General features: G+C 37.9%; 1 protein-coding gene across 2 annotated transcripts in view; it reads right to left on the bottom strand.

The window, feature by feature from the left end:
* vopp1b (VOPP1 WW domain binding protein b) overlaps positions 1 to 7,849 on the bottom strand; it is a 94,801-nt gene extending 86,952 nt beyond the window's left edge. For both annotated transcript variants that reach the window (XM_034059189.3, XM_034059188.3), the window contains exon 1: positions 7,353 to 7,849. In XM_034059189.3, coding sequence (XP_033915080.3) covers positions 7,353 to 7,403 — 51 coding nt within the window. In that variant the 5' untranslated portion in view covers positions 7,404 to 7,849. The remainder of the gene's footprint in view (positions 1 to 7,352) is intronic.
* Between the last annotated feature and the right edge of the window lie 3,558 nt (positions 7,850 to 11,407).

Genomic DNA, 11,407 nt, shown 5'->3' on the forward strand with positions numbered 1-11,407 from the left:
ACTCCCCTGGGAACGATCCCCAGCATCATACACTGGGTATGTGAAAGATTAAGCTGACAAAGCTTCTATCGAGCTGCCTGTACTGCAAGCCATGGCCAACTAGAGATAAGACAGTATGAATTAAGTAGTATTGCTGAGACTGCTTCTCAAAAGCACAAAACTACTTCATTAGAAAGCTCTTCAGACAAGTCATACATTATCGGAATCGGACTAATCTGTCACATTTTCTGAAACAATAAATAGAAAATAATTGATTGTTTTTGTATGCATTCTAATCAAATCCCTGATATAGAATACCGTGGTGACCTATAGGTAAGATTCCACCATTGATTGTTGAAACTGTATCTATTAGTATAGCTATTAGCATGTTTCTCTCTGAAGTGGCTCTACCCTTGCACAGTGGAATTGTGTATCATTAGGAATTGCACTTAAATTACAGACATACAAAAAGGGATTACCTACCTGCATCTCTTCATTGCAAGCACACCTGCAGCTTCCTTGGTCACACTTCTTTAACATAGGAATATATATTTCCTGAAAACCGCTATCTCATCGAAACCCATCCATTGCATTAATGTCAATGTCTCTCAAAGTGCTAAGCAACTTAAAATGTACTGTCATTTTACAAAACACAATACAATAACCATACAAATTGTTAGGAGTGAATAATACTGTCAATTAACAAATATAGGTCCAACTGGGATAATGCCTAGAACAAAGCTTTACTCCATAAGATGTGCCTCTGGTGCTTACATATTTTAGACAGTGATGATGATCACCTGGCTTCAATACATAACTGTGTTCATCATTTTGTAAACAAAAATCCACAACATGTACACGTTCTTCCACTAAATCCAACTACCTTGTCGCTAATTTGTAATGTATTTGTGCATGGGTTCTTAATTTAACGACTCAGTCAAGATCACTGGGATGAATAGCTTCAGCTACAGGTCCTACACAAATGCACCACACTAATATGTGGTGTACTAACATATTACAATTCTATACCCCTTTTTAGCAAGAAAAAATAGTTCAGTATGCCTCTTTAATACTCATACGCTTTTGAACGCTATTTTCAGATGGGGAATTTTAATAGTGAAATAGAGGTTTCAATGCATTTTCACTGCTAGTTTTTTTTGCCACCTAATTATACGTCATTATTTTCAACACGGGCAGGTTCATTTCTCCTACTCGCAAAGCCTTTTGTGACTTCTGCTTATCTGAAACCGCAATTGATTTTCCAGTTCCTTAACAAGCCAATTAGTTACATTTCAATATTCTGGACTTTCACTTAACTGGAAAACAATGAGGCAGCGTCGTTGTAACAATAGGAAAAAAAGGAAGGAAAAATACATTCTTAGCCACCCAAGTTGAGCTTTTGCTCGATGATATTTTAACATGTAAAACTGTTCTTTTCTGAAAAAGGTCCGGAGCCACTGCTAAATTTAAAATACGGAAGGATATAACCTAAAAAAATAAACGCAACTTCTTCCATAAAAAGGTCAAATAAAGAAGCTAAAAATAGATTCTGGGACCTAAAGCACAGAACAGCAGTTGTGATGCAGAGTTCACCCCCTAGTCTCTGTAAGTCACTTTGGATAAAAGCGTTGGCTAAAGACTAAATAATAATAATAATAATAATAATAATAATAATAATAATAATAATAATAATAATAATAATACAGCGTGCTTATAGAAAAAAAAAATCCTTAATTTATTTCATTATCACAATGTATTCCCTGATGCAATATTAATTTTCATATTCTTTACATGCAATATCTGAATGTTTATGTGTGTTTGTGAAAAAATTATAACAAAAATGTTAAACATTAATATGCGTTTGTTACATATGTTTTCGAATGGTCATATGTTAATTATGTATTTAATATAGGCTTATTCTAAAATGAGCCAGCCTCCACTTATAAGCCCCTGTTCGAATTGTCTGAACAAGGCACTGTTCTCCACGATAAATCAGTCTTGGCATGAGCCAGGGTACTTGGCAACTACATCCATGATAATACATTGAGCATCATATAAAACTTGCACAGTTAAAGAATGAGGATGTTTTCTGTTTCAGAAAGCAATTTCATTCCTTGAATCTAAGGATATTGCAACATATGCACATACACATAGCATATTTAGGAAGCCACAGAACTGATAATATTTGTGTTTTGTTCTATTTTGTTCCACATCCCCAATTGGAAATATTTTATACTCCCTTGACCTATGGAAAACTGCATCTGTGACATCAGTCAATATCCTTTGACACAGAAGACTGACAGATGCCTGATCCGTCCCCAGCTGTTGTCTGGATGGCACCCGTTGCATGAAAGTGAATGGCTACTGTAACCTTTACAGGTACAGGTATGGCGTGACTACGGGCTGTTTGTGATTCTAAATCAGACTTATCCAGATCACACAGGTCTGTTCTAATGCCTATATTCAATCTGTACCTATGCATAACTTGTATTGGAGTTATATCTAGAAATGTCTGACGGGGATTAAATATTCTGGGTTTAGTGTAGGTTCATTTTTCCTCCTCCCTTCCCTCTCGTTCTGCAGTCGGTGAATTGGAAGGACTTCGATATCCTGCACTGTAGATTACAGCTCAGTAGCATTGTCAGTGGTCGCAGTTTAAATAAGACACAAGAGGGGTCATGTCTTAATTAGCGAGTGTATTTTGGTGTACAAAGTAGGCACATCAATGTTTTGCACCTTTTGAAAATAAGACGTTAATTACAAAATAGAAGTAATTAAGGACTTCAGTTGCTTAACAGGCTGTAATGTGAGTGCATTTTCATAAATCACACACCCTGAAATGCCATTGTGCAACTGACTTACAGGACTTTTGAAAATAGAGTTTGCCACCTACCTGTCGCAAAGGTGTTTTATGACCTGTTTTTCACTTTGCCCCTTCTGAAAATCAGGCTGTATGTTTCATTGCATCCAGCACATATTTCTGCTAGTCAGTTTGGGCTCCACAGTGATTTGTAGGCCCAAAAGGAACTCTGATTATTTATTTGGAGTGGTTTCACCCTTGCAAGGGAAGTTCAAAAGCTGAAAGCAGTTAGTCACCATGAAATAAACACGTGTCTGCACACATTACTGTTATAACTTGTAACTGTGCAATTGTACAATTATTTTACAAAATAAGTAATACTTTTCACAGCTCTCACTGCATCACCCTTGTCATCTACTCCCTTCACTTTTTGCATACAACTGTATAGTTTTAGGGTGTTATATGCAGCGTTCCCAGTAACTGGCAACTAGCTGACTCCAGCCTCTCGAGTTAAACCTATTATTCTGAGACCATTCTTACAAAGCATTAACATAAGCATATTTGTGTCTGTCTTGCAGCTGATTCTGCGAATCTACTGGGACAGGGTGGGTGAAGCAGTTATCTGGCGATTCTGCCACTATAGAGAGTGCTGCTCGGTGCTGCTCATGAACTTTACAGTTTTTAACTCATCGTAATCAGCACATTAGTCAAAAATACACATTTAAGTGTATAGTAATTGACATACCATGTGCATTATTTTTTTTTGCGAGTTTATTCATCATGTGACTTCACTCCATGTCTCTGCTGAAACTCAACATGGCAGCTGCACCAACGAAGAAAAAAAAGTAATGTTTCAGTAAGACAGAGCTAAAAGAAATCTGATTATCTATATGAGGATGGTGTGATAGTATTCTTAAAGTTTTGCTGTAATTCACGTGATACCATTAAATATCACAATGCCAGTCATAAACACGTAGACAATAGAAAGCAAATAAAACGGCAACAATGGCAAAGCACTGCATTCTTCTATGCTGAAAAACTAAGAGCTAAGGTACTGCGATCAAGACAGGGCTTTCCCGAAGTACGCTAAATTAATTGTGTATTTCATTATTGTTTTGTTCATTTCTTTCCATGCTACTTGCCTTTAATGAAGCTATAATTAGCAATTTTAAACCATGGCCGTTTCTTAATTGAATTATATTTTCTGACGACGAAGAAATGAACTCAAAACTATGTTTCTAGCTATACAATCCTTAAAGGAAATGGATCACTTTACTGTGTAAGGATGTAGTCACTACACTACACACCGTTGGTTTCATAAAGACATTCTGTCTGGAGACACGCCTCTTTTTAAATCTTGCAAATAACACTGCAGAATTAGGAAAGAAACAATTGAGAGGTTTAATTATGCGTTTATATTAAAAGGGGCGCTATTTAAATTACAATCGGGTAATACACAGCAGTGAACCTGTTTTAGAGCAAAGAGTCAGTCAACACACCCTTATCAGTGTTTCATATTTCATCCTGGTTATTATTATAATGCCAGTAAAATGCTCAACTTAATTTGTGTTGTACTGTACATAGGATTACTCTCACAGGACATTGCTGGACTGTTACTAAACTGTTTCATATTTTGTATTGTTATTGTAAATGCCAGCAATAAGCTAAACAGGTATTTTCAAAACACCTTCATTTGTATACTGAACTACAGTGTTTATGGAATACTGTAAATATGATTCTCACAACTGTGCTGGACATTTGATTTTCTGAACTGTTGTAATATAATTCTTAGGTTTTCCTGCTTATTTTAATGCCAGTAATGAGCCAAGTGATGTCTATAAACATTATAACAGGCTTGAAGTGTCTTCACTTACTATTACAGCAACAAGAGTCTGATAGAAAAAAAATGAATTATGGTAATATTTATTAAATGTACTTATTTTAACTAGCAACATTATATTTATGTTCAAATGCCATATTTAATTATTAATACATTGATAAAAAAAATGGGTACAAATGGAATTGGCCATTTTTGAAAAACTTAGTATTCCGAAGAATGGAACAATTAGTAGCCCTAAAGATGGTTACAGTTGAAGGCAGTGCAGACGCCAGTGTTTTATGCAGTAGGATAAAGCAATTTTATGCAGGCCACCAGTTAAGCATGCAGTCTATATCTATGATAACAACCGACAGGGCTGCATAGCATCAGAGGATGATTCAAAATCAGAGGCAGAGCCACAATAAATGTCTTGTTTAAATTTAAAGTAAATTGTAAAATTGTATTGGAATATTGTTTCAAAATTGTATAATGCAACAAAAATACATTAAAAGGGTTAATGCGTGGCCGAAGGTTTCTCACTGATAATTCACCCTTTCTCAGTCAAAATGACAAGTGTCTCAGTATCTAAAAAGCTTAGAGGGAATGCTGGTTATATGTAACAGGGCAGAGGCTGGCATGAACCAGCGACCTCACACACCGCAAGCGTCTTAACCACTATGCAAAAGAGCCAGGCTCGTCTGCATTCATGGTAATGGATTCTCTGAACCTCATCTCATCTCAACGACAGGGGACAGAAGCAGTCATGGCAGTACATCCCACAACACTGCTCATTACATACACATCACTGTTTGCCAGCCATACAACTTTAAAAAGCCTTAATATTGAAAAAGTAGTCCTTTTTCAGATTGTTTACAATCAGGGTGAATGCTCTTTTAAAACTAGCATAACTAATTCCAGATAATCCGAAAATGATGTATCCTTATAAGAGATCATTCTTGAGAACAAATTCTTTCAAGACATTAGAGACGATAATCCTTGTGGATTCGTTGTGCATTGCTCCAAATTCACCTTGCAGACTCTTCACATCAAATCACTCATTGCCCTGCTTGCCCTGAGTGAGCCTACATCCAAATGACAGGGCTATGGGCGGCGTTTTTAACATATGCATAAAACATGCATGAATAGCAAGCCACAAAGCATCCACTGGGGTATATACAGTAGTATCGATCCACACTGAGTATAATCATACAGCTAGACAATGCAAAGCTCACACATGTGACAACAGAAGAGTTAAGACACTGGAGCAATTGAGGAATGTGCACACATTTACAATGAAAATAGAGGTAGAACGCTATGACTGCAGCGCTATCATTCCTGAAAAAAAACTACTTGACACCATCTTTTTTTTTTTACTGTAATATGGCTTTACAACTAACGTCTAAACACCTCTGCAGTGTGCCATTTTATGGTAATTAATGGTGGACTGTCCTAATATTTTGGAAGACAATGATAAAATGAACCGTGCTATAAATTAAACATTTGTATAAAAAATGGTGTTTACAACATATTTATAATATGTTAGTAATATATAACAAAAACTTTCTAAATGTACTTAACTATTCGTGTCCATCCGGGTCAACAACAGGTATAACTGGATTGTTCTACTTGTCTCCAGGGATGTTTCCGCTAATACTAACTGCACTGACGTTTATTTTTTGAACTATGCACTTTCAATATGTGTTTCATGCATTCCTCATGAGCAATGTTATCAGCAGTATCAATATATTCACTGTAACATGCTTAAAGTTAAGTTTTCTATCTAGATAACGCAGAACCCTAAAAAAATTATATGACCTCAATATGTCAGCCAGGTTGCGAAAGTATATTGTTTTATTCTATTGCAGCTCAACACCAATGTACAGAAATCTGTGTAGTGACTAATATATTTTACACATAACAATTAACAGAATTCAATTTATGTAACTATGATTTTTTTTTCCAGCAGCTGCTAACCTGCTGGTGTAGCCATATGTACATGCTTACCTCGACAAAAGCAAAAGTACATTTTAAGTTAATGTTGAGTTTATTTTACACAGTGTGGTAATTCCGTGTCAGTGCCAATGGGCCCTGTAGATGAAGCTCCTGTTATTCATATAATGTTTTGTTTTTTTTGTTTGTTTTTTTAAGAACGAAAGAAAGACATCTATTTTGATGGATTAGACTACATTAAATTACCTATGCCAATTTAGCATAGGGCCGTATTATGAATATCAGATTTGATTAAACAAATATATATTTAAATAAAATGAGTTAGAGCTTTGTGAACACGTCACTGCATCTTTTAGTATCGACTGCATTACCGGTCGAAAAAAAGTACGCGTTTATTTCCGTTCATTATAAATCACTCTTGACTATATGTTAAATCAATTTTCATTTAACTGTCTGTCTAGGATATATTCCGTTGTTGCATAGATACAATTGTAGCAATTTATTGAGCTGATTGTTAAGAAAGGTTATCAGTAGGTCGGGGACTGTAATAGTCCGTAACAGACCATCAAGTGAAACATCTGTCAGAAGAGAGCATTTATGTTATCCCTTCATAACGATAAATAAACTAGTTTACATATTATAACCGTTCATTATTTTATTTCTAGTTTACGTGTTATAATCACACATTCACATATAATTATTATTTCGTTTACGTTTCTGCAAAACCAATTCTGGACAATATCTACTATTTTTTGTTTGTTTGTTTGTTTGTTTAATACAAAATAAGAATCCCTTTTTACTCACCTCTAAAAATATACAAATAATGAAGATTAAGGCAGACTGTGGATTCTTCATTTTCTCCTCTTCAAGTGAACAACTCCGGTTACAAAGAAGAAATAATAAATGCAACAGTCTTAAAATAGTCTCACTTTCATTTCGTAAAAAAATACACTGTATAGTATTTAAAAAAATAAGTGGTTCCTTTAGCTATACGAGCAAGTCATCTTTCACGCTGGGGATGCTGTGAGAAACTCTTCCTTGATTCCCGTCAATGTTCTGTTTACTTTCGGTAATTATTGGAAGCACATGACATTTTAAGGTGGCGATCAAACCATTCCCACCTTATTTTGAAAATAAAACCCCTTGTGTCCAAAAAACAAAGAAATAAAGCGGTGTTGTTTACTAATCCTCGCCCCTTGTCTAGAAATAACCTCCAAAAATGGAATACAGCCGTCAGATCTGAGGCAGGTAACGACAGTGTTTGGGAGCAAGTCTGAGTTAAACCCAGCTCTTCAGGCACCTCCTCCCGCTATCTTTCCAATGCCAAATTCTACTGGAGCATCATATCTATGCTGGCAGGAGTTTTAAAACCGCACAATTTACCATTTAACAAAGCCAACCAAGCATCAGAAATGTTTACAAGGTCTGTTACATTTCTATGGTGTTACATTTGTATGGTGTTTTTTTTTTATTATTTTATTTTTTTAACATAAGCCCATATTTAAAAAATATAAATTACATAGATATTTAATGCTTTTATTTAATGTTTTAAGTATAACAAAATAAGTAATAAAAAGGCAACCATCTTTTTATTTTGTTTTTATTTTAGCCATAGCTACAAGAACGTGCCTATTTGACTCAAGGTAGCCAAGCAATTGTGAATAAAAGTAATTTCGCAGTTACACCACTGTAAATAATTTTGTAATTATCTTGATTTTGCTAGATTTTTAAAAAAAAATAATAATAAAAGGTTAAGGTTAGAGTATTAAAAAAGTGTGTTAAAATAAGTGTAAATGCTGTGTACTCTATATAATAACCATTTCAGATTGGTATACAGTAGGATGTAAACGGACACAATCCACTAAGTATTTACTTCAGTGCAGAATTTCATTTCTAAAGGAAAAAGCTTTGCAACATCACTAGTTTGTTTTTCCATTTAGATGGTGCAAAAACAGTTTTATGACTTTGGCACATAGAGTGACAATGTGGCAAGTAGCTTGCAAGGGGAGGAGGAAGTCTGTGTCCTTAAAGATAAGACTACCTGTGGGAGAGTTTTATTACATGAGAGTAGCTGTCATTTACAGCATGCTAATATAATGTGGCTATAGTATTGGCTCTGCGTTGATGGCTGAAGTGTAATGCTGGCTCCAGGGACCAGCCAATTTATGGCCTCCCTGCCGCATCAGCAGAAGCAATTGCGGCAAAGCTGGTTCCAGGAATCAACCAAAGTGAGGCCTCTCTAGCACCTCAGCATAGCAACCATCTGGAATGGGCTGGGTGGAGCACTACACTGGGATCGTCAAATGGGCAACTCACATCTTCTGTGTTTTGTCGATTAAACCACTACACCTCAGGAAGGCTCAACAGTGATGCTGGCATCTCAGCACCACCCCCCACCCAACCCAGTCCAGATTACTTACCTTAGTCAACAACTTATTTTCATTTATGTTTCATTTATGTTACATTATGTCCATCACCCCATTTGAGGTCCTCATTCAGCCTCTTTCCACCTCAATTGGAGCTACTTCTCACTGCCTCCTGGGATAGAGCCTTCATTATACACTGCAACTCCTGTCAACTAAATCCGATATTTCTGAGATGCCAGGTCATGGTGTGCATGACAAATCCTTGACACACCCCTCTACTGGATAAACCTGGACTCTCCACCCCTGCTGTTCCACCTGTAGTGTATATTTACAGCAAAGTATAGGCTGTCTAGATTGGAAATGACAAATGTATGTGATTTGCTTGAGCAAAAATTAAGGCACGAAACAAGAGTATGTCACTCACTACTTCATTACAAGTACATATGTTATGTATTGCACAATACATAACATTTCCTACAGAACGTGAAAGAAGGGCTATAAATTACTTTTATTTATTTAATTTATTTATATTTATATAGCGCCTTTAGCCAAGGCGCTTAACAATTTTTAAACTAAACGGCACAATCAAGAGAAAATGGCTGAAGGAAGAAGGTGTGTTTTTTGGGCAAGGGTGAGGAAGTAGAGAGTGTTGCTACAGTGAGAACAGAGGCTAAGGCAGGGTTGGGCAAACAGGCAGGGTCCTGACTGGGGGTTAGGGGCTAGGGCACGCAGTGGGATGGGCTAGGGTGAAAAGATATGTTTTAAGGGAGGAGCGAAAGCTGCGTAGTGTAGGGGACTGTTTTATAGTGAGTGGGAGTTTATTCCAATGAAGGTGAGCCAGGAGGGAAAAGGAACGGAAATGGGATTGGGCACAGGGCGAGGGTGGGACCGAGAGGGACAACAGAGTTTGAGAGCATAAGGGACGGGAGGGAACATAGTAAGTGATAAGTGCAGCCAGGTAGGGTGGGGCGAGACCTTGGAGGGATTTGTAAACTAGAGTAAGGAATTTAAATAAGCAGCGATAGTAAACAGGGAGCCAGTTAGCTGGAGGAGAAGAGGGGAGGTATGAGAGGAGTGGGGGAGGTTGAATATGATACGGGCAGAGGCGTTTTGAATTTGCTGTAGTGGTGTGAAGGAAAAGGAGGGAAGGGCAAGGAGAAACGAGTTGCAGTAATCAAGGGCGGGTGAAGATGAGAGCATGAACCAGGAGTTTAGTGGCAGAGAAAGAGATGGAGGGGCGTATTTTGTGGATGTTAAATAGGTGGAATCGGCAGGTTCGTGTAGTTGCCAAAATATGATCAGCAAGGGAAAGGGTTGCGTCAAAGATGACGCCGAGGTTGCGAGCAGAGTTAACCGGAATGAGGGACAGGGGAGGAAATGAAATGGTGGGGGTGAGAGGGGGAGAAGAAGGGGAGGGGAAGAAAAAGATTTCAGTTTTAGATGGGTTGATGAGGAGGAATTGGCGTGCCATCCAAGATTGGATAGCAGTCAGACAAGCAGTTATACGGGTGGAAAGATCAGGGGTGAAGGAAGGGAAGGAAAAGAAAATCTGGGTGTCATCAGCAAAGAAATGGTGGGGGAAGTTAAATGAAGAGGTTAGAGCTTCAAGAGGTGAGATGTACAGAGAGAATAACAAGGGTCCGAGGACAGAGCCCTGGGGAACACTAACAGTCAAAGGGGAGGGGGGAGAGGTGAGGCTGTTGAAAGCAACAGCAGAAGTGCGGGAGGATAGGTATGAGTGCAGCCAGCTAAGGGGTGTTCCAGAAATGCCGAAGTTGGAAAGGGTGGAGAGGAGGATGGAATGATCGACTGTGTCAAAGGCAGAGGAAAGATCAAGGAGAATAAGAATTGAAGAGAGGCCAGCGTGGGTAGAGTTGGCCAGATGATTCTGGACAGTGAGGAGGGCAGTCTCTGTAGAATGGGAAGGACGGAAACCAGATTGGAATCGGGGGTAGAGGGAGTTGGCGGATATGTATTGTGATAAGCGTACATAAACTAGACGCTCAAGGAGTTTTGAAAAATATGGAAGGAGAGAGATTGGGCGATAGTTGGCAGGGAGGGCAGGGTCGAGAGCGTGTTTTTTTAACAGAGGAATGATGGTAGCTGATTTAAAAGAGGCAGGGCAGATACCGGTGGACAGGGAGGAGTTAAAGAGGGAGACTAAATAGGGGAGGATAAGAGGCACATCAGGTCCAGTTTATTTTTACACGCGCAGTTTATCTTAGACGCGCTGTTTAAATTTTTTTTTCACAGTAAAACAGGTTTAAAAGGCACTGCATATCAACAGGACACTCAGTACTGCATCTCCAGCCCCACCCCACTCCTTGTTCGCTGTATTTTTCACATACGTCTTCATAGTCGTGCATACCGATAAATCATCTCCTGATCACTCGTTTTATCACCAAACTCCTCAATAATGCGATCCAAGTCATTATTTTATTACTATAACATCTCAAAAAGCTTTGCAAATGTCCGTGATATTCTTTGAGCGCT

The sequence above is a fragment of the Acipenser ruthenus genome, chromosome 3, assembly GCF_902713425.1.
Source record: "Acipenser ruthenus chromosome 3, fAciRut3.2 maternal haplotype, whole genome shotgun sequence".
Classification (NCBI taxonomy): Eukaryota; Metazoa; Chordata; class Actinopteri; order Acipenseriformes; family Acipenseridae; genus Acipenser; species Acipenser ruthenus.